General features: G+C 34.6%; 1 protein-coding gene across 2 annotated transcripts; it reads left to right on the top strand.

The window, feature by feature from the left end:
• The first annotated feature begins 9,601 nt into the window (after window positions 1–9,601).
• On the top strand, window positions 9,602–22,901 carry LOC125846277 (high mobility group B protein 14). 2 transcript variants are annotated; one of them, XM_049525657.1, is made up of 7 exons: window positions 9,602–9,672; window positions 9,756–9,881; window positions 12,723–12,780; window positions 12,938–12,982; window positions 22,310–22,390; window positions 22,486–22,777; window positions 22,842–22,901. In XM_049525657.1, exons 1-6 carry the CDS (start codon window positions 9,617–9,619, stop codon window positions 22,534–22,536), a joined length of 417 nt encoding a protein of 138 aa, XP_049381614.1. In that variant the 5' UTR covers window positions 9,602–9,616; the 3' UTR covers window positions 22,537–22,777; window positions 22,842–22,901. The 2 variants fall into 2 exon arrangements, with proteins under 2 accessions (XP_049381614.1, XP_049381615.1); XM_049525658.1 differs by having other exon boundaries at window positions 22,810–22,901.
• The last annotated feature ends 1,522 nt before the right edge of the window (window positions 22,902–24,423 follow it).

Here is a 24,423-nt window from a genome sequence, read left to right as displayed (position 1 = left end):
CTTTGTCAGTAGGAGGCACCTTCGTTGTTTCTGCTTTATCAGCATTGAAACATGATGCCTCGACATTGTCTTGAGTAGACTTTATGTCAAACGAACTTGGTAAGAATTCCTCTAGAGTCACAGGACGTCGGGGTTTTTGGTAGTGATGCACTTCTAACTTTGCCCTCTTTGGGCGTTGGATTGATTTCTGCTTCTCCAATTTCTTCACCATTTTCCCTCTAATCGGTTGCTCGGATGATTTTTTTCGTAAGCTTGACTTGTTGCGTCTTCGCCTAGTCACAAGAATCCAGCCTTCATAATAACTCTTCTTCATGATTTTCAGAGATATATTTTTGGATCAGATCAAGCGAGCCAAATATGATAGAGATTTGGTTAGAACTAGCCTTCTCATCATCAAGGGCAATTTTCTTTTCGTTAACTAATCGCATCACTCTATCTATGAAGACAAAACATTTGTCAAGAGGATGACTCACAAGTCTATGATACTTGCAATAATTTGGGTCATCAGATTTTCCTGCTTCATCTCTGGCAAGTCGATGAGCTTTAACTTGAGCAACTCATCAAAAATCTCAGAAACATTAGAATCCAAGAAGGGATATTTTCTCCTTGCATCTCCCTTAGTGTCGACTTTTGATTTGAACGTGCTTGGAAAGTCGTTCTCCCATTTTCCTTCATGCCCTCATTCGTGGTGAACTTTGCAAGCGACACATTAACATTCATGGATTCTTTGTTGTCATTTCTGGGCACAAATTTGCTCCATCTCTTGGGTTCCTGCTTGTCCCTTCCTTTACGAGGATCATGGACAAACGACATATCTTTTCCAGCAGAGGACATGCTCATCTCCATATCATGAGCGCGAGTAGCTAGATCTTCGAAGGATTTTGGTTTTATTCCTTGCAAGATGTAAAGAAGTTCCCAATGCATTCTTTGGATACACATTTCGATTGCAGAAGCTTCACTAAGCCTATCCTTGCAATTTAGGCTCGCGTTCCTCCATCAATTTATGAAATCTATAACCGGTTTATCCTTCCTTTGGTGAGTATTCGTGAGTTCTACCATGCTCACTGTACGCCTTGTGCTATAGAAGTGATTGAGAAACTCGTGCTCTAGTTACTCCTAACTATCAATAGAATTAGGCTCGAGATTCGTGTAGTAATCAAAGACATTTCCTTTTAGAGAGCGGACAAACTGTTTGACAAGATGGTCTCCATAGGTTCCATCATTATTACATGTCTCCAAAAAGTGTGCAACAAGTTTTTTTGGATTTCCTTTACCCTCAAATTGTTGAAATTTGGGAGGTTGATAACCAGCAGACATTTTGAAGTTATCAATTCTAGCATACATATGATAAGCCTTGGTGGAGACTTTATACTTATCTTTGATAGTGCCTTCAATAAACTCCTTCAAGCGATCGAGTGGGATCATTCCTTTAGAAGAAATTGACATCTCATTAACAAGCGGTGCTTTCTTTGCAGGATCTCTGATCACTTGAACTTCAACATCCTTTTCAGGCGCATGTCTCGCTTCTCCATCCAAAAGTCCTTCCATCCTATCCATCAACTTATCAATTTGAGACTCTTGGTGTTGTACATGCTTTGTCAATCCTTCAACCAATTTCGTCAGATTTGCGGGTTGTTCCTCAGGAGAGGAAGTAGCAGTCACCATCATTTGCATGATCATTGGAGATGTAGGAGAGTAGCACGGATTGTCACTTAAGTTAATCTTCAGCGGACTCACGTTATACGATGCATATGGAGATAATTCATTAGTTGAATCATAGTTCTCCCTTGTAGTAGAGTTCTTGGAACCAGGTAGCTCAAGTAGAGTCAATGTCTTCTTAATCTTTTCAGCAACACTGCTTCCTCTTTCTAAAGCATTTGTGGAGGAACTTGCTCTTTTTGGAGTTGAAAACCCAAAAACAGAAGTCAATGCGGACGACACTTGAAGTGTTTGTTGTCCTAGCGTAGCAGCCTTGCTTCTTGTAACATCTCTGAAACTTCCAAAGGTAACACCAAGAATGCCTTCAACTTCAGTAGAGAACTTGGAGCTAGTGGCCTCAGAGGCAGTTGATCGAGAGTTGTTCTTCGTGGAAGTCATCTCGATATTCTTTGATGCTTGAAAAGTTGAGATTAGAGGTAGAGATTGTCCCACTAGGTGTGCCCGAATTTGTAGACAATAAAATTCACGTCGAGAAAACAATAATCAAGAACGCAAAATTATAGCAACAATCGTTTTATTATTTCAAAGTGTGAGTGTTACAATCTCTATGATTCCTCTTAATTCGCCTTTTCAAATATGAATTTAAGGGCTTTAAAGCTTGTTCTTGAATCTCCGATGAACTTGAACTTTATCTTGATCTTGACTTTTACTTGAATTCAAGGGCTTCGAGCTTGTTCTTGAATCTGATGGTCTTGATATTGATCGTTCTTGAACTTGAATGCTTGAATTTTTAAATTTGTAGCTTTATAGAGAATTTTATGGCGTTTGTACCACGGATTTTCTCTAGCTTCTTGTTTAGAATTTTCTGGTCTCTTTTCTAATTATGAGGACCCCTATTTATAGTTTAGAATAGAGGAGTTGCGATTGGAACAGAATTCCCTTGGGCCAATCAGATTTAAGTGACATGACATATGGGCTTTATGGAGCGGGCTTGTCATCTTTGACACATGTCATGATCCTATTGGCTTCTTTATTTGACTTGGTATGCCATGTCATTTGCCATGTGGCACCAAAAGAATGGGCCTCTAGGATAAGATGACATTGGACTTAGCAAATTGGGCTCATCTATTGCCCAAATCGATTAATTTTGACTTTAATTAAATTCATATTTATTGGGCTTGAATAATTAGCCCAATTATATTAATCCATAATCTTTATTTGGACTAATATATTCATGAATTTAATATAATTCAAATCATTTTATAAATTTATATTTAATAAATTTTAAATGATTATATATATATATATATATATATATATATGAAGAAAATGATTTTTAATTGTTTTATATTAGTACTATAAACATGAAAAACTGTTACAAATATTAATATATGGTATGAAGCATTAAGTGAAAGTAACAACGTGATGGTATAATATCTTCTTAATCAAAAAGTATTGAACATCTGACAAAAAAATAAATACCATATGATATAAAACAATGTATAAGAGGGCATGCTGTGGAGAAGATGAAGGTCTTTATTGAATTTTGTTGTTATTTATACGTACTAATATGAAGTAGTAAATTGGGGTACATCAATGGTCCTCTACCCTCCTTGCACTACCCTTCATTTTCGAAACGTCACCATTCTAAAGATAGTTAAAAAGAAATTAACGAGACTAATTAAGAATCAAGATTAATGATAATTATTTTTTAAAAATATTTAAGAAAAACATTTAAATGATATAATTAAAGAGGTTGAAGAGATTGTCGGGCTGATTTATTTACAAAAAAAAAAGAACAAAAGTTGATTTATTCTTATCGCTAGAGGCTTTTCATATTCTTTTTCCTACGTAAATAAGAAATTTCTAAGGTTGAAACTATAATAACTATTCCATTACTCTGAATATGGTGAATAAGTAAATAATAAATTTGTCTATGAATAAAAAAAAGCTTTAATTATAAATTTATAAGAGTAGGATTAGAAAGCTATGATGATGGTAAGCAAACAAGCAATCCATTCATGTCCATCAAATAATACTAATATTGAATACACATTACAGGTCAATCAAATTTAAGTTACTACCAACAATAAAATAAAATTCAAGCCGGATTAATATACTCTAAAAAAAGTCAAAATTAAGAATAAAGAAAACAAAGAAATTAAAACATAAATTTTTTTTTGTGATTTTGTTTCTTCCTTTAGCTTCCTATTAAGAATTAATAGCTTACAACACCACTTTAATAAAATAGATCACTTATGTGCGTAATATACAATACACTCACAATTCATACAAAATTGAACAAGATAATTTATATAGATAACTAACACTCCACCATATATATATACATAGATATAATAAAACCAAAAAAATTATAAATATTAGACTACTATAGGCATAAGAGGAAAATTCCAAGACTGAAAAATTGTAGTGACAAATGAATGAAAAAATTGAGATACATCTATACGTACTAATATAATTATTCACTTTAATTGGAAATTAAAATAATTAGCACATGAACATGAAATAATATGGGGGAGGGTAGAGTGTCTTTACCTTACTTTTGGAGGTACAAATTTTGTTTTCTATAGATCTTCTACTCAAGGAAAAATATATTCAAAAAAAATTGTGAAAGTAAAGAAATCATAACAAAATAATATAAAAAGCTTGATAAAATATTCTAGAGAAAAAAAACAATAATGATAACAAAATATTTAATACAATAATCAAAATACAAAGAATAATAAATATTATCCTAAGATATGTCAAAATTGTAACTACGTTAGCCAGTATGAAAAATTCTCTAAAGAATCCGCACACAATATCATATATTCTAAAAGAAATAACTAAATGGTGACTGGGATACATGACATGAAAAATGAAAACAATTGGTACCGAAGATCCCAACACCTCAGTTTGTATTTGTAGGAGAATAGTAAATGTGTATTTATGGGAATATGAAAAGCATAGGATGTGAAAAGTCTGAAAGATCAGTAACCGAATATTTACACATATTATTGTTCATTTAATTGAATAATAATGATGACTGTGCCTTCAAATTATAGAAGAGAAAGTTTGAAAGATAAATAAAAAAATTCAAAAAATCACAAAAAAGATAAATAGCTTTCTAGCCCTTAGAGGCATGCCACATAAGCAAGTGTAACATTCTCCTTTATATTTATCTTCTATATTATCTTAAAAGCATGAACTTGAATGTTAAATTACTATAATATCTCTCCCTAACTTAGGTTGTGACTTTTTCGATGAGTTGTGACTTTTGTGATAAATTGTGACTTTTCTCAAAGGGTTGCGATTTTTCGATGAGTTGTGACTTCTCCAAAGAGTTGTGACTTTTTCAATAATTTGTGACTTTACCAAAGGGTTGTAACTTTTCGGAAAGGTCATGACTTTTATGATAAGACACAAAAAACACTTGATCATACTACCCTTTGTTGACTATAAATAGAGGGGTTTCCTCTCATTTTTCAACCACAATTTTTTTTAATCTTCTACTCTTCTTCTTCTTGCATTTAAAAAAAATTCGTGTGATTTATTGTCGTTGAGTGAGTTCGAAGTACTGTGGAATATGATGAGGTGCAACTATTCTGATGAAGTAAATTATTCTTTCGTAAAAGGGTATATTCCATAACCTCGAGTACTTGAGGAAAATATTTTTGATGATATAAAATTTATTTTTTTGCTTAATATATATAATAGTATGTAAGGTTCCTGTCACACCCCGAGCCTACACCCTAGGCGGGACTGGCACTCGCGAATCATTGTTGGCCCCAAGCGAATCATTGGTCTGACTTACTTAATTAGTGGAAGACTTTAAGCATTAAGAAAAGAATTCAAATGCAATATAACTTAATTGTCTCAAACTAAACTCATAATGTTTTAGAAATAAACATTTAACTTAGCCAAAGTGGCAACTCAAATCTGAACATAAGTCAATAATAAGGTAAAGACAAATGAACTAACTAATTGTCTATCTATGAAGCCTCTAAAACTGAGATGGATGTTGGGACAAGACCCACGACATCCTAATGAACTAAAATACTGAAAGCAATAAAAGGGATCCTCCGAAAGCAAGTAGGCTCACCAACAAACTCTGGAGCTCACTAGAATCAATGATGCGCTGAATACTGATCCTGGTTACCTGTGTCTGTATCATAAGAAGATGCAAGCCAAATGGCATCAGTACATTGAATGTACGAGTATGCGAGGAGAAATCTAAAACAAGACATAAGCTTGAAAGGAACTGAAGAACTTACCTGACTCAACTCAACTCAACTAATTTCAATATAAAGCAATGTAAATAAATGCAGTATAAAGAAAAGCTTTAAAACATGGTTTTCAACTCTGTGTATTTAGAAATACAATAATAAATCTGTATGTATGCAAAGATACAATATGAACTTTGTTTGTATATGAAAATACAAATATTCCTGATGTATATAAAAATACAAAATATTATTGTGGAAGTTTCTCTAACGACAACCATCACTTAAGAGCTATCATGATGATACATCATTTTGCCTCACGCTGCCAGAGCCGTCCTATACCTTGCCGGGGGTATAGTATCTGAACTACTAAGTGGATCCACTAGTCTATGCTATAAAGCACTAAGGAATCATCTAAAAAGTATCACCATTTTCTACCATTGGTGGCTACATGGTTTATGGGGGCTGTGAGTTGTCTAAACTCTCCCCCATATCGGTGCTCAATACTACTCCCAAAATATGATACTAGCTCTTATATTTTGAAAAAAAACATACTTCTTTCTGTGATTTGAGATAATTGCTCAAAAACTTAGCTCAAACACTATCTTGGAAATCAAAGTTTCCTCTCTTGCTTAATTGTGAAAGCATTTACTCTTTAACTGAAAAACTAGCTCAAAGGCTCTTTATTGAAATAGTAGCCCAAAGGCTCTTTACTGAAAAACTAGTTCAAAGGCTCTTTACTGAAAAACTAACTCAAAAGCTCTTTACTGAAAAAACTAGCTCAAAGGCTCTTTACTAAAAAACTAGCTCAAAGGCTCTTTTGGAAATCAAGGTTTCCTTTCTTCTTTAAATGTGAAAACATTTTACTCTTTGGGAATACATTGTCCTGATATACTCTTTTGAAGAAATGGACTTCAAACTTTACTCTTTAATCAACTCAAAACTCAAGTCTTAAAACAAAGTTAAAACATTTGTAAAAGACTCTTGGAAGACTCTATGAACTTCTCTTGACTTGACTCTTAACTGATCCTTGAATTGAATTATGGATTCAAGGATTGTGATTTGTGATAGGAAAGATATCATGATGTTTAGGAGTGTTTTTAGATAGTTAAACATGAGAAAAAAAATCAAGAAATCACTGTCTGGAAGCAAGTCTGCGACGCGGAGATGCATTTACATATTTGGTCGTGAAATAAATTTTGAGGCAGAACGGTCCGTGACCGCTCCGTGACGCGAGGAGAACTTTTTCGATCTTGAGGAACATGTCCGCGTCAGCTTTTTCAACCCCTTGCTTTGACTTGGTAAATTGCATCTGGATTCGCTCCAATTCCAACAGATACCGCACTATCTGCATCACCAGTTCTAGGTGTATACTATGTTTCAGAGCCTTTAGTTTAGTTGCGGAGTAAAAACTACTATATATAGATAGTGCCCACCTGGTACCCAAATTTGCCCGACTTGTTCCTTCTTCATTTTTTGACCCCAATTCGTCTAAACTCGGTTCTTTTTCTCAAATTCTCTTTAGATTCAGATACCCAACATATGTACACAAGAATCTAATCAAACACAACTCTAAAATTGACCTTAAACTCTTAAGAACTCCTTAATCTCATCCCAAATTCAAGAACGAAATCAATTCAAGAATATAACTCAAGAACATCAAAGTCTCAATCTTTTAGCATGAAAATCATACTGAAATAAGCATGTTTGGTGCGTGAGTGAACGAACCCAACGCTATGTGAACTCACATACCTCGTAGGGATCACCCCTTGATGAAATCCACAAGCAATTCTTAAAGATCTTGACGATTCTTGCTCCTTCTTCTCTTCTTTTTCTCTTCTCTAAAACCCTAACTCAATATTGTAAAAGCGTAAACTGAATCCTATCAGTTTAGACCTCAATTAATTACAAAAAAACTAAATTAAGTCATGGGGCATGGAAAAGACCATAATGCCCTTCTAAAATTCGGGTTAGACTTTCCTTATTTGAATAGCCCAACTTCAAATGGGCATATCTCACTCATACGAATTTGGAATCGCTCAAACTCGGCGAAAAGATTATTCGAAGATCTTTCCTGCGATATCTGGAAACACACCTAACTTATCCTGAGCTACGTGTTATGGCCATTTGAAGTTGACCAAAAACCTAACTTAACATACTTAACAAAATTTCCATATTTTTATATTCTTTCCAATAATGACTATTTCCAATTTTTAACTTCTTTCTAGTTACAGGATGTTACAGTTCCGATATATGAAGTTATCATGATGTAGTCTAAATTCATTTGTTTTTGTTAATAATTTTTCTTGTGATGTAGATATATGTTTCTGAATATGTTTTTTCAAAATAATTAAACTTGTCAAGAGTTAGAAAACTGTTTTTATGCTCAATTCAAAATAATGACTTTATATATAGGTATTTGATCAAAAACTTGTTTGAAAAGTCAAAACTATATTTAATAAGTACTCTGTCGTTTCAATTATTTAGTGTACTTTTATTTTTATTCAGTTAAATATAGAATGTTCTTTTTTCTTGGGATTGGGGGATGCATCTTTAAGACCACAAAGTTAAAAGACATTTTTATATATTCTACTATGATCCTTAAATTAAAAGTCTTCTTTATTTTTTAAAATTTCATATCAAAATAAAATTAAACCAATTCTATATCTATCTTTTTTTATCAATCTATATTACCTAACTTAAAACACCAAATGTAGTATATCTTCTATATTTAATATTGTATTATATTTATTTATGCATATTATACTGTTTAATATTAAAGACAGACACCTTTTCACATTAAAGGGTTGTGACATTTTCGAAGAGTTAACTTTTCCGATGAGTTGTGACCTTTTTGAAGGGTTGTGACTTTTCTATAGGGTTGCTACTTTTCGGAAGAGTTGTGACTTTTCCGAAGGGTTGTGACTTTTTTGAAGAGTTATGACTTTTCCGATGAGTTTTGACCTTTCTGAAGGGTTGCGAGTTTTCTAAAGGGTTGTGACATCTTTTTGATAAGACACAATAAACAACTTTTCATACACTACCCTTTGTTGGCTATAAAAAGAGGGACTTCCTTAAAATTTTAAACTACATTTTCTAAAAAAATATTCATTCTTCTTCTTTTTCTTAAAATATCCTATTTAGTATATCTTCTATATTTTTATGATAAGAAGCAATATTCACATACTAATAGTACACATTTTAACTATAAATGGAAGGGTTTCTTCACATTTTTAAACTACATTTTTTTTTATGTTTTCTATTCTTCTTTTCTTAAAACCTCAAGATTGATTTATAGACGTTGACAATCTCAAAGGTCAGTGAAATTAAAACACTCCCTACATGAATATTAAATTAATTTAATAATCCAACTGAAAGCATCAAATTTAGTATATCTTCTATATTTTATAACAATATTTATTTACATTATATTATATTAAAAGTAAGAACACCAACAATACAATAATAACAAAGTAATGCACTATAGAGAAGGGAGGAGAAAGTACATTTGAGAGGTGTAACTAAGAGATTTTAAGAGTGACTAATTTTTTTAAATAATATTTACGTTATTTTTAAAATAGTGTAATACATGATTTAATATTTACGTGCAACGCATGTGCGTCAAAACTGCTTGTATCGTTAAAGAAAGAATATAGGTAGTGGCGGTAGTAATAGAAAAGTGTTTCCGGAAGAGTGAGAGAGAGGTTTGGCCCTAGCTTAGGTAAAAAAAGAAAATGGCAAAGAAAGGTTCATCAAAGTGTGGAAACTCTGCTTCAACTTCAACCAAAAGGTAAGAACAAAAATGGAGAAAATAGATTGGATTTTAGGTCATTTGTGCTCCCCATTTGTTTTGTTGACAAATTGCAGTCTCAGGGTAAAATCAGCGGAGAAAGTAAAGGCACGTGGAGTGAAGCAGAGCAAACCCACATCAGCCAACAAACTAAGCGCCATTTCGAACAAGAAGCCTAAGAAGCCCCCCACTGCCTTCTTCTATTTCTTGTATGTACCTTTTCTTTTCTATTTCAAGTGGTTTACTCTTTGCTTGAACCCTAAAATACAGTTATTGTCATAGTAGCATCAATTGACTTCAAACTTTTGATACACCTGACTCCACTCACTCTCTTTCTAATTTTGTGTTTGTACGGTGGTTTGGTGGATTCTTGGTCAGGTTAGGTCTGTCATCCTCCAGAAAAGGAAATCATTAGCTTATGAGTAGGTCAAGGGAAAAACTCATGTCTGTTATATGAAAAATAAATACAAACGAGGTTGTCAAATTTGTATTTGTATTTACAAATCTTAATAAGATATCGCAAGTTGTTTTATCTTGTTAGAGTAAAAAATAGGGTTTAGTGTAATAATTAGTTTATGCATCTTAATAATATTTTTGGACTCTTTATTTCCCCCATGATATCATAGTTTGGTGAGGAACAATCGGAAATATAGTCACAGTTCTGGCGTCTGTACCAGCTGTTGTTTGTGGTTATCTTCTTTTTACATTAAGTGTTTGCGGAAAACAACATTGCCATCAGCCTACTCATAAGCTAGATCATCCAGTTTTTGTCAACTTCTGGCGACTCTATTGGCCTTCTTCCAATAATTTTTCTGATTTGTCTAGTCTCTTAAAGCAGCTTTCTGCTCTTTGGGAGTTGTCCAACAACTTTTCAGTCTCCCAACTTATTTGCTTAGATATCTCTTCAATCCAACCTATCTCTTGGATTTGATGTTTCTAATATGAGTTGGAAATTCAGATCTTATGACTACCTCAAAATCCTTAATGAGATGATCAGAAATTCAAACATCCAATATATGAAAAATCGATGGATGATGAGGAGGTCATTTTGGAAGATCTTGACCTCGATGTAGTTAATGTATAGGCTTATGCTCATGTGCTCAGACCGACACTATAGGTAATCAACAGTTTTATTTATCTGAAGGAGAATACAATGAGTTCCTTTAGTATTGCTCAACCTGATACTTCTATTGGTGATAGTTCTTTTGCTTGTATTTCACAGTCTTTAATACCCTTGGTTTGTGGACTCCGGTGCTTCACACTTGATGCTAATGATCGTACCCTAAGCCATGTGCTGTAAGGATCTATGTTCATAAATTAGAATGCAAAAAAAAATAAAAATGAATTTCAATGACCAATAAAGAAGCACCAGAATTAAATTAATATATTCCACATAAAAATAAACTATTTTCAGTGCAAAGAAAAATCAGAGAGATGAAAAGAAAGGATTATCTTCTATTCCTTTGATTTACTATAAGTATCTTCTTTTATTTTATGAATTTTATTTATTTATTTAGCATTTTTCAAAAATATGTTGTAGATTTTAAACTAATTTAATATAAATAACTAATATATTAATTTTAATAGTATTAGGATAAAGTTGAATGAAGTTATTAGCACCTCAAACATGCTAGTATTTTATCCGTGCGACACGTTGAAAGTGAGAGAGAAAATCATAAAAAATATTATCAAATTTATTTGATCATATTTAATTTTTTTCTAATTATTTGTTCAATTATAAAACTTAAAATCATTTTATCCCTAATCTTTTATAAGAAGGCAAACAGAGCCGAAAATTATCGTCCACATCCCAAATTGTCGTAAGATGTTGTGTTATGTGCAATAAGATTTAGAGTTTTTTTTTTTTTTTAATAAATCCATAAATTAGAATTACATAAATATAATTATATGATTGTGACAAAATCACATTTATTAGTTTGCTTCCTTCAACAAAATAAGTCAGACTAAAAAAGTTCGTTGAATGTGTCCTTTAAAAACTTCTTTGTTGTGAATTCAGAATTGTTCACGAGCAAATCCAAAATAGATAACCTTAAAGTTATAACAACTATATGCTAGATGTGTAGATGACTTTTGCCGCACTCAATGTTCAACTCGAGAATAGAGTGCCTTATGTTAATATGTTATGATAATCATCCGTTTGATGGAAGTGTGATAAAAGAGGAGATATTCTTCTCCTTTAACAATTTTAACCATTGTAATGCAGAAACGAAGACTTGTAAATGCCACGGGAAAATAGAACATCTAAATCTTCCCCATTTGAAATTTAAAGTTACAAAACAATAGTGATAAGAATATTGTTCAAATAGTAAAAATAATTAACTTGGTGAGTTTGCAATAAAAGGAACCGATAAGACTTGAGGAAAACAATAGACTTATGCTATAACTAAAATAATGACAAAGTAAATTATAAATGAGTTCAAATTCTCATTCTTAAGAAGAATCTTTAATATTTCAGTAGGGATTTTTTCATTTATTCCACAACAAATAATACACAAGCTAAAAATGATAAAATTTAAGAAATATTTACAATGTAAAAGCTTTTTAAACTTTTAAAAATCTTTTTCTATGAGCTTCTGGTGCATCCTTCCCAGCTTCTTCCGCCGCTGTTATTTTCTTCCTTCATAGGCTATCAAATTCTTTTTCTTCAATTCCAACATTGGGTACTTAAAAAAAAAAAAAAGAAATTCAAGGGAGATTTAAAGTAGTCCTTTAATAATTTAGGTAAACACTTGACTTCAGCCAAAAAGACTATTTGAAGGGAGCTTTTTCTAATGAAGGTAATCCGATAGCAAGTTTTATGTTGAGCCGGTTATGCTCTGATTAAGATTGTGCTAATCTAGAGCTTGAACCACTTTTTATTTACGTAATTGTGTCTTCATTGAGATATTCACAAGATTCTTTTGTTTCGTATCTAGTGTTTGTGTGTGTTCCCAACTAGACTTTTGTTGCATATAATTAGATTCATTGAAGCTCAAAAAAATGCCCACTTTAATGTATTCTGCTAACTATATATTCCCATCTATTTCCAGGGAGGACTTCCGTAAGGAATTCCAGGAGGAAAATCCAGGCGTCAGGTCAATGCGAGATGTATGTGTCTCTTGAATCTACATTCAGTCTAGTATAAAAATAATTTTTAAAAAAAGGATTCGGCCTAGTATATTTCCTTGTTTTAACTAATTTGGATTATTTATGGCATTTTTCTCGCATTTTTTCTATGATGTTTTACGTTTCTATCATGCTGCAGATTGGGAAAGCTTGTGGAGAGAAGTGGAAAATAATGACATATGAGGTTGTGCTTCTGAGCTAGTCGTTTTATTCTTTGTTCCTTGGTTTGCTCTTTTTAATTGCATGATTATCCCTTATGTTGTGTTGATGTGTATGTCAAAGGTATGTTATATCGGTACAGTTACTCTGTCTAATTCTTCAAATAGAAATAAGAATAGGAATAAGAATTGTCATAGGAATAGGAATAGTAAATAGTATCCTACTTGGTAAAGGATTGTATTGTAGTGTCTATAAATTGAGTCTTTGTGTAATAATGTAGACACAACAATTCAATAATATTCTTTTTCTATATTTCTCACATATATATAATTGAGGTTCTTTTTTCCAAGTCTAGACTAGTTATTAGTGTTAATAGGAAAAAGTGCATCTCTTTATTTACCTAAACTTGGAGCTTAGTTGCTCATTTTGTGGGTTGCTCTTATCTTGTGAGTAATATGTTGGAGCGGGAGAAGATCGGAGCAATTAACTTGTTTCAGCATCAAGTCCGCAGCAGCCTCAGATTATGTTTTTCTGACCAGATTAATCCAATTAGGTCAAGCTCTCTTGTTTAGATGATAAGTCAAGTTCACTTCACTAATAATACCCCAAGATGATGTCAAAAGATTTACGAAGTGAGTGAGTGGCTAAATAATATTTATCAATCAAGCTCTTACAATCTAGGGATGAAGGTACTCATTCTTTAACTTAATAAAGAAGGGAATAAAAATGGTCTTTAACTTACAATCTAGATTAATACATGTGGAATAAATTCCTACTATTCTCATTCCAAATTGTCAAAAACACACAATGATATGGTCTTCCAAATTTCTGTGTTCTCCTTGCTAAATCTCTGCCATCTCCATTTGGTCATTGTCTCTTTCACCGTTTTTGTAACACCCAAGCCATCTCACAAATAGAGTTTGAGATTCCAATTTGTTCTAGTTCTTAACCTATAGGAACTAAAATTTTCTTCCGATCAGAGGTTTCAAGTGACAATCTATGTTAAGCAAGAGGGACCATTAGTTATGTTGGATGTATTCAGACTAATGGACCGAAATTCTCCCTTTTATTTGTCTTTAGATTCAAAATAATCCTTCTTTTCTGTGGACACTAATAGTCCTCCTTTGCCAAATTGGTGCACTTCCAGTCCATCCCAAATGTCTGTCTCCTGATTTAACGTGAAGGTTGTACTCCTGCAAATTACGCGTGACATTTTTTATCAGTGAAAATGATAAAAAAATGTTTTCCTGCTCTGTTTCTCCATCCAATCCTTTCGAAGCCCTTTAGCAAAATCCCCCAACCATAAGGTGTTTATTTTTAAGAACATAGGAGAAAAAGCATGTGGAGACCATTGAGAAGCTGAAAGAGAAAGAAGAAAAGATAGATGGTGCAAGAGGAAGTTGAGACTGAGAAACATAAAGGGGTAGAAAGAGGATCAAATTGTCTTGCCACAGTTCATTCGGTTACTAATTTTATGCTTGTGTTGTTATAACTATAAGATGGAAGTTGAATGGAGCTGCTAAAAAGTTTTTGCAAGATTGTTATTGAATAATGGAGCTAGTAAAAGGTTTCTCTAAAGTTGTAATTTTCCCAAATAGCTACTAATGAGGTTCTGCAATGCTTTGATAGAGCCCTTAAAAGTAATTACAGTAAATAGGATTTTCAAATTTTTGCAATTCCTTAATGAAGCTACTAAAACTTTCTCCAATGCTTTAATGGTATTGTTCAAGTAATTACAGTACGTATGATACTAAGATGTCCTTTTCTTTATCCCCTTTGTTAGAATAGAATGGGTAAACACAATCCTACACAAAATAGGAATAGTTTATAGTCTCCTATTTGGTAAGGAATTGTATTATATAGTGTCTATAAATAGGGTTCTCTATGTAATAATTACAACAACAATTCAATAATATTTTTCCCATATATTTCTCACATGGTATCAAAGCATTGGTGAGAAACTTACCCAAAAGTAATTTAGAAAAAAGAAGAAGTCAGAATCCGGTGACTGTCAACGGCTGGTTTGCATTGTTGTCTTGTTTTACAAGTGTAGTGCGAAAACCCACACCACCACGAGGCGTGGAACACTTAAGCGAGCAAACCCCAGTGAGCTCCTCTGAGTTTAGCCTTGTCATGTGCCCTCACGCGCCGCTGGGAGTTCTAGGTTCGCGTCACCACACGCGTCACGTGCCGGCGCATGCGACCTTTTTTGGCTAGTTTTTCCGACCAATTTTTTTATAATTGAGGTCGCCTCTCCATTCCGAGGCAAACGGTATATTTATTTTCTTATTCCGACCAGTTTCTGTAAGTCAGACCTAATTTTCAACGACTGCACCCTTTTTTTTCCAGATTCCGACCTTATTTGTTTTTTTTCCTCTCTAAATTCATAATGTCTTTAGGGATTGATATTTTTGGCTCCACGAATATAGGTAGTTCAAGTGCTATGATCACTTCAGAACCATTAATGGGAAGCTCAAACTATTTAGCTTGGGCTTCCTCGGTTGAGTTATGGTGCTAGGGGCAAGGTGTTCAAGATCACTTAACCAACAATACTTGTGTGGTAGATGAAAAGGCAAAGGCTAGTGAGACAGATAATAAAGTCAAAGCACAATGGGAGAAGGTTGATGCTCAATTATGTAGTCTCCTATGGCGATCTATCGATTGCAAGTTGATGCCCTTGTTTCGCTCATCCCAAACATGTTATTCAGTTTGGGAAAAGGCTCGTGCTTTATGTACTAATGATATATCTTGATTCTATGATGTGATATCTAGAATGACTAGCTTAAAGAAACAAGAATTCGATATGTTTACTTACTTGGGTCAGGTACAAGCAGTCATGGAGGAATTTGACACATTGATGCCAATCACTACAAATGTGGACAAACAACAAGAACACAGACATACGTTGTTTCTAGTTCTTACACTTGCTGGACTCTCCACTGACCATGATTCAGTGCGTGATCAGATTTTAGCTAGTCCTACAATTCCTACAATTGATGAATTATTCTCTCGTCTACTTCGTATTGCCGCGCCTCCTAGCCACAAAGTAGTTTCATCACCGACCATTGACTCATCTGCTTTCGCATCTCAAACCATAGAAAAATGAGCATATCAATCTATGGAGAATCGACGAGGAGGAGGTCGTCCAAATTAGATTGTGAGTCGTGTCAACTCGTGCCACACACTCATGCTACATTAGTTCATGATGATGTTTGGGGTCCTAGTAGAGTCAGTTCCACCTTAGGATTTCGTTATTTTGTTTGTTTCATTGATGATTATTCGAGATGTACTTGGGTTTTCTTAATGAAAGATCGTTCTGAGTTGTTTTCTATATTCAAAAGTTTCTTTGCTGAAATAAAAAATAAGTTTGGTGTTTCTATTCGTACTTTTCGTAGTGATAATGCCTTAGAATACTTATCATCCCAGTTTCAGGAGTTTATGTCTCACCAAGGAATTATTCACCAAACATCTTGTCCATACACTGCTCAGCAAAATGGTGTAGCGGAAAGAAAGAATAGGCATCTCATTGAGATTGCTCGCACTCTCATAAAATCCCATGTTCCACTGCGTTTTTAGGGTGATGCAGTCCTTTCATCTTGTTATTTAATTAATAGAATGCCATCATCTTCTATTCAGAATAAGGTTCCACATTCCATACTATATCCTCAGTCACATCTCTATTCTATCCCTCCTCGTGTATTTGGGAGCACATGCTTTGTTCATAACTTAGCCCCAGGAAAAGATAAATTAGCCCCTCGTGCTCTTAAATGTGTCTTTCTTGGTTATTCTCGAGTTCAAAAAGGGTATCGTTGCTATTCACATGATCTCCGCTAATATCTTATGTTTGCCGATGTAACATTCTTTGAATCTCAACCTTACTACACATCTTTTGATCATCCTAATATCTCAGAGGTCTTACCCATACCTCAGGTCTTGCCTGTACCGACTTTTGAGGGACCTATGGTATCTTCTCCATCTCCAGTTGTAGTGCCATCACTCCTAACTTATCATTGACGTCCACGTCTAGCAAGTCTCAAATGATTCATGTCATGCGCCGGACCCTGCTCCCACTGCGGCCTTGCCTCCTGCCAGCCAATTGATTGCACTTCAAAAAGGTATACGATCAACCCGAAACACTAATCCACATTATACTTTCTTGAGTTATCATCGTTTATCTTCACCACATTATGCCTTTGTATCATCTTTGTCCTCTATTTCCATCCCTAAGACTACAGGAGAAACACTTTCTCATTCTGGATGGAAGCAGGCTATGATTGATGAGATGTCTGCTTTCCATTCGAGTGGTACTTAGGAGCTTGTCTCCCTTCCTACAGGTAAGTCTACTGTTGGTTGTCTTGGGTTTATGCGGTCAAAATTGGTCCAGATGGTCAAGTCGATTGGCTTAAGGCTCGCCTTGTTGCTAAAAGGTATACTCAGATATTTGGGCTAGTTTATAGTGACACTTTCGCTCCTGTGGCCAAAATAACATCAGTCCATCTTTTTCTATCTATGGCTGTCGTTCGTCATTGGCCTCTTCATCAGTTGGACATTAAGAATGCCTCTACATAGTGATCTTGAGGAAGAAGTCTATATGGAGCAACCACCTGGTTTTGTTGCTCGGGGGAGTCTAGAAGCCTTGTATGTCGATTGCGTCAGGCACTCTGTGTATTATCGACATTCCGCACCAAATCTGTGTATTTATTTGGTTGTTTACATTGATGATATCGTTATCATCGGCAATGATCAAGTTGGTATCGCTAATTTGAAGCATTATCTCTTTCAGCATTTCCAAACTAAAGACCACGACAGACTGAAATATTTTCTTGGTATTGAGGTTGCTCAGTCTAGATCAGGTATTGTTATTTCTCAACACAAGTATGCTTTAGACATTCTTGAAGAGACAGGAATGATGGGATGTAAACCCATTGACACTCCTATGGATCCGAATGTTAAACTCCTTCCAGGACAGGGTGAGCAACTCAGTAATCCTGAAAGGTATAGACGGTAGGTTGGAAAGTTGAATTACCTCACTGTGACTAGACCGGACATCTCTTTTCATGTGAGTGTTGTAAGTCAGTTTATGACTTTTCCTTGTGATAGACATTGGGATGCAGTTGTTCGTATTTTGCGATATATAAAATTGGTAAAGGACTACTCTTCGAGGATCAAGGCCATGATCACATCATCAGATATACAAATGGGATATACAGACGCTGATTGGGCAGGATCACCCTTTGATAGACGTTCTACATCCGGATATTGTGTTTTAGTTGGAGGTAATTTGGTGTCATGGAAGAGTAAGAAACAAAGTGTGGTTGCTAGATCCAGTGCAAAAGTAGAATATCGAGTAATGGCTGTAGCAACTTGTGAGCTAGTTTGGATCAAACATTTGCTTGGAGAATTGAAGTTTTGAGAAACCGGTCATATGGAACTTGTGTGTGATAATCAAGCGGCCCTTCATATCGCATCAAATCCAGTGTTTCATGAGAGGACTAAGCACATTGAGATTGATTGTCACTTTGTAAGAGAAAAGATACTCTCAGGAGATACTATTACCAAATTTGTGAAGTCAAATGATCAACTTGCAGCTATCTTCACCAAGTCCCTTACTGGTCCTCGTATTAATTACATTTGTAACAAGCTAGGTACATATAATTTGTATGCACCAGCTTGAGAGGGAGTGTTAGAATAGAATAGGTAAACACAATCCTACACAAAATAGGAATAGTTTATAGTCTCCTATTTGGTAAGGAATTGTATTATATAGTGTCCTATTTAAATAGGGTTCTCTATGTAATAATTAGAACAACAATTCAATAGTATTTTTCCCATATATTTCTCACACCCTTGAAAACTCAAATTTCTCTCGCATAAACCAAACCCTATTCCAAAGAAGATTCATAAATTAGCTACTGAACAGCCTAAGTTACCACTTAATCAAATAGATATATATAGTTAAGTAGCACTGTTGTTAGTTTGGCTACGACCAAAGCACTCAAAGACCAAGTCCTTTGAGCAACTATCCAAGAATGTAAATGATGGAATAATGATAATCAACATAAGTATTTAGTGTGAAAAACTTCTTGCTTAATGGAGAAGAAAACCACGACTCACCTCTGTTGGATTTTTCCAAACTTCTCCACTAAACTCGAGCCCAAACTTCTGGATTTGCAACTACCCTTGCAACACCTAAGGAATTGTTCCCATCAATCCAATCTCTATCCTCTCAACTCTTCCTAAACGATCTATTCTGTCAGTGAATCCCCTTATAGATACAAAACAATACCTACTACAATCAGCTAAGACGGTACTCAACTCTTCCTAAAGGATCTATTCTGTCAGTGAATCCCCTTATAGATTCAAAACAATACCTACTACAATCAGCTAAGACGGTAATCAAGATATGTTTTTGAAACTAACTGTGTTTGATTTGGTATTTTGATTTTTATGTTTCGGCTCCATTTAGGGAGCTTTGCTGCTTACTTCATAATCAACGAATAGAGAGACAAAGCTACTAGTCATTTGGACTGAAATGTAATTCAGTGAGTGGCAAGCACATGAAGGTTTCCATTAAAGAACTTGGCAATGAAGGAGGACGATTAATACTCCATGTAGAAGGATGAGGTTTGTTTTGTTCCTAGAGCCAAAGATGAGGGACAGTTCTGGTCCTTCTTTCGATTGATAAGCTGCAGGATAAATGTAGCTTTTCAGTGTTTGGTCCAAGTGTTGTCAAAGGCATGCTTAATCCCTAAAGCGAGGCTCAAAATATGTTGAGCGCTTCGCCTCACTTAGTGTGCACTTCAATGTCGTCATCAAGGCTCGAATTCATACTTTTCCTTGCTAGGGAGCCTCTTCTGAAGAGTCGACATTACATAATTAATATTTCACTTTATTATTATTATTATTATTATTTTTTTTTTTGTTCATTCTTATAATTATCAGTATTGCACTAAACATATATCTTTATTATTGGTTTGTTTCTCCACTGTCATTTCCTCTTTTTTATTGTTTTGATATGTTATACTCGAGTTGAGGGTTCTCCGGAAACAGTCTCCTTACCTCCACGAGGTAGGGGTATGGTTTGCATACACTCTACCCTCCCTAGACCCCACTTGTGGGATTTCACTGCATATGTTGTTGTTAGACTTAACATATATATTTGTATTTATTCTCTATTTGTGCCTTTTTCATGAAAGCTCGTGCTTTATTTGCGCTTTGCGCTTAAAACCCTAACAAACCTTAGAGCTTTTTTTGCACTTTTAACTTTTGATATCACTAGGTCCATGATGCCATGTTCTCGGTACAGGAAGTTTAAGTTCTTGGTAACTCTACAATGAATTGTTCAAATGGAAGTTATTCCTCATTTATGAGTTATTACATTGGAGAAATACCACAGATTTACTCTCAATGTGGTTGGGAAAAAGACAAGGAAACAGAACTAGGCTGTGGTGTACCATTAATTATTATTCCCAATATATGTTCTCTTATTTTGGATGTCTAGACTTAAATATCTAAAAGAATTTAGGGGGGAAATCAATATTTGAAGCAACTTACGCGTGATTTGTCCAAGGTAAAAGTTGTCACTGATCACCCACTTTTTATAATTGAACCTATCACATCATCCCTTAATACCACCTTTTCTTATGATGGGTAATTATCCATATTAACTGGCATCTTGTAATGGTCTTGAACCTTAAGACAATCTTAAGATACAGAAATAACAGGAATATAACAATAGAGCAGTGTCTTTGGGACAATTTTCTGATTTATATTGGAACTGAAATGAATTACAAACTAGACTAATAACAGAATAACAGGAATTGGAAAGGTCGAACAGTAGCCTTCTAGCTTGATAGATCTGCAGAAATGGAAGAAGAAGAATAGAGGTAAGAATCAGGAAGGAGAAGAGAAGAGTCTAGAAGAAATTTGGGAGAGAAAGATACCCGATATGTGCTGAATGAATGTTCTCTGCAGGATTGTTAAGAATATAACAACCAGTCTGCTGAGCTGTTACTTTGCTGATGTGGCGCGATCCTCAGCCTCGGATCTCATTAAAGTAAATCTAATTCTAGCCATTGATAATTAATTTAGTAATTCCTCTTCTGGCTAACTATGTGAAATAAGAAAGTGTCCCTAGCTGTGACACATCTGAACTGCAACCAAACATGTGTGTCAAGAATTATATTGCTTTGTATACCCGAGCCCTTGCTTCTATTAGGTCCAAGAGTAATGGACCACTAGGATCTATAGTTTTCCATATTTACCAGCACATAAATTGTGAATAAACGTGGGTAAACTAAAGAAGTTTGTGTCTGTAAATTTGCGAGTCCTTGCTTCTTTTTCGTCTGAGATTAATGGTACTTTTGAAGTGGTGCTAGTAGAGCTGCCACACAATTGAAGGCCACTGATAGAAAAAGATATCTGTTCTGGGTGCTGTTTACTTTTGTTTATTTTTCTATTGAAGGACATTTTACCCATGCGATCCTTTAATTTTTTTCCCTCTTCCAGAGGAATTATTTTTCAACAAAAAGAAAAAAAAATTTCCTGAAAGTGTAGTGACTTGCCACTACCAACTTCCAAGCTTTTCTGCATTCATCTTTGACTTTTATCAGGTCATATAATCTTTAAATTGTTTAATCAGTAGTAGAAAGGTCCTGCTGATTCACATTGGTGATAAGTTTTGAGAGGCACAAAATCACTAAGGAGAAGCTCACTTAGGTGTCATGCCCTAGGGAAAGTACCCTTCTAGTTGTAGCTTGTTGATTTGCACTATCAGAGAGAATGTATTGTAATCCTTGCCACCATTTTATTTCCCTAACTCGTGGGGGCTAGTCCTATCTTTTTTGCCAGAAGTGGTCTTCTAAGCATTCAGATTCACGTTAAGCACTACTTGGTCCAAATCTATTAGAAAAGGTTTTTGAAATTCTGAGTCCAGCAAGTAAATTCGGTATCTTAGGTTAGCTTATTTTCGATCAGCTGCTGAAGAATTGAAATGCTGTTGGCTTTAAGCAAGGACTGGATTAATGAGATCCTGTATTGCTACTTGGCTTCAGCAGATGATCACCTTCCTTGAGATTAGGCTTTTTTTTTTCTTTTTAAATCTCATTACAAAAAAAAGAAAAGAAAAAAAAGGAAAAAAAACAAAAAACAGGTGATCAAGTATATCTGACTTGAAGAACTGCTCTTGAATAAGTCTTTAACTTCTTGCCTGATGAAGGGACACTTGCATCATTGGACCATATTATATATTCTTATTCAATGTTTGTATCTGTTAAAGCACTTGTTTCCTCTGCAAATAGAATTATGAAGATCCGAGAAGAAACCACTTATATTGAACTTTACTGGTTGTTAGGAAAAAGTGCATTACTATGATATAGCAACAGAGAAACGAAGAGAGTTTGATAGAGCCATGACGTACTTTAATAAGAAAAAGGTAAGCTTCCCCTTTCTAGCATCGTTAATTCCTCAACTGTTGCTATCACAGAAATTGAGCAGTGTTTCTTGCCATGTGATGGATACTATGTGCAGGAAGGTGGAGAGTTTCAAGAATATGAAGAAGACTCCGATTTTGATGAATAGTATTATGCATGGTTTGTAATTCTTTAGTTTGAGATGTTCGGTAGGAATAGTGTGTATTTTGGTATTATTTCTGTACATCCAACTTATCGATCTAGTCTCTCGACGTCATGTCTTAGCACCTTTGATGACTGAACAAGCCTCCTTTGCCCAACCAAAGCAGAATCCACTTGGTTCTCAATTATGGGTTCTGTATGTACATTATTAGCCTTGACAGCACTTGAAAATAGATTATTCCATGCAGGTTTTCTGCACAAGTGCTGTTATTCCATTCAGGTTTTCTGCACAAGTGCTGTTATTCCATGCAGGTTTTCTGCATAAGTGCTGCACTTGTTATTCTAGTGAAGCAATCCTTCTCTTTGAGTGTATATTTAACTTTCAGATGGCTGCACTGCGCTGTTCACGAAAGGTTTGAATGATACATATCATTTACAATTCTGAAAGCATTTTTTGCAACAGAAAATATTTCGTTATAATCAACACCTTTTTTGAGTTCAACTTTTAGCAACTAAACTTGCCTTATAGTGGTTAGTATTTCCCTCGAAATCAATAGGTTATTTAGATAAGTTGGTGTAATTGATTATTGTTTTTCTTATTGTGTGTTCTTTCCCTCTCTATAACTTTGTAGGGTGATTTTTTTTTTAAACCTTGGTTGCTTTTGTCGCCAGTTGCTTGAGGCTCATGAGCTCCTAAGAATTTAGTATGTTGTTGCATTGAATATGTATTTTGTTAACTATTATACTAGAATAATGAGACATTGGGGATTGTGGATTATGGCTCATCTTTTAGAATCGATTATGGAACAACCTCTCTCAATATTATTGGTCCAGTTTTGGCTGGCAAAGCAAACCATTCAAAGGTTGTCCCAGGAAGGTAGATGTGAAATTCATTTGCCAACATAGGGCAGTGAATCGCCCAAAAATGGTCTAGTGTTTATTTACTTGCTATAAACTTTTGAAAATAAACAAAGTTTGAAGTTGAGTATGTATTTATGGAGTTGATGTTGAAGAAAATAGTATACTGGGGGCATAGGGTAATGCTGCTGGTTGAATTGGCCTGGTGGAATAGGGTTGGAAGTGGAATTGCAAGAATGAAATTCCCCCATGGCTGCTATATTGGTGAAATTTTCAAACACTAGTGATTGTATTTGTGTGTAATTCAAAGGACAGGGTGGAAACTGATTTGTTGCCTTATTGCCGTGTTATTAAAGTTTCCTTGTCTTCCTAACAAAGTAGATGGCCAAACCGACCAATCTAGATTTATCATTTCGAATGAGCATGTGATTGACAACCAATGCCACATAGTTAATGTAAATATCATGAACCTCATCTACATGTCTATACCAACGACAATATGACATGGGACCTCTTTATTTTTATAATACCAAATTCGTGATAGAATGAACATGTATAGCACCAACGATGATCTTAGTGAGGCTCACTAAAAGTGGAACTATAATGATAACCTAAGCTTGTGTGTCACTGTTGCTCCCAATTGCACACACAAGTGTACGTGGTCGCACAAGTAATATTATGGCTCTTAAAAAATTTGGATTATCGAACCCAAAGGACTTGTCAATTAACTATTGGGAAAAGGTTCAAAAATGCCCATAACCTATTGGAAATGGTTCAAAAATGCCCTCCTTCCATCTATTAGTTTAAAAATACCCTTCACGTTTTCTTTAGGTTCAAAAATGCCCATTATTTAACAGAAATATGACATGAAATTTAACTAAATAAATGACAATTTTATATTGGTCCACATCATTATTTACCCAATTAAAAGAACCGAATCAAATACCCAAACCCAACATTGATCTTCCAAAGGAATCTTGTGAGTCTTCAAAAATCTCTTTTTACAGGAAATAGTAATTAATGCCCTTCAATTGTA

Source organism: Solanum stenotomum, chromosome 12, assembly GCF_019186545.1.
Source record: "Solanum stenotomum isolate F172 chromosome 12, ASM1918654v1, whole genome shotgun sequence".
Taxonomy (NCBI): Eukaryota; Viridiplantae; Streptophyta; class Magnoliopsida; order Solanales; family Solanaceae; genus Solanum; species Solanum stenotomum.
Note: the sequence above shows the minus strand (reverse complement) of the source record. Positions and strands in the feature narration are given on the sequence as shown.

Bases quoted from the DNA above. Each gene is read 5' to 3' on its own strand.
- LOC125846277 (XM_049525657.1), top strand. From the start codon at position 9,617: ATGGCAAAGAAAGGTTCATCAAAGTGTGGAAACTCTGCTTCAACTTCA. The intron at 12,983-22,309 runs GTTGTGCTTCTG...ACTGGTTGTTAG, and splicing joins GGAAAATAATGACATATGAG to GAAAAAGTGCATTACTATGA. The intron at 22,391-22,485 runs GTAAGCTTCCCC...TACTATGTGCAG, and splicing joins CGTACTTTAATAAGAAAAAG to GAAGGTGGAGAGTTTCAAGA.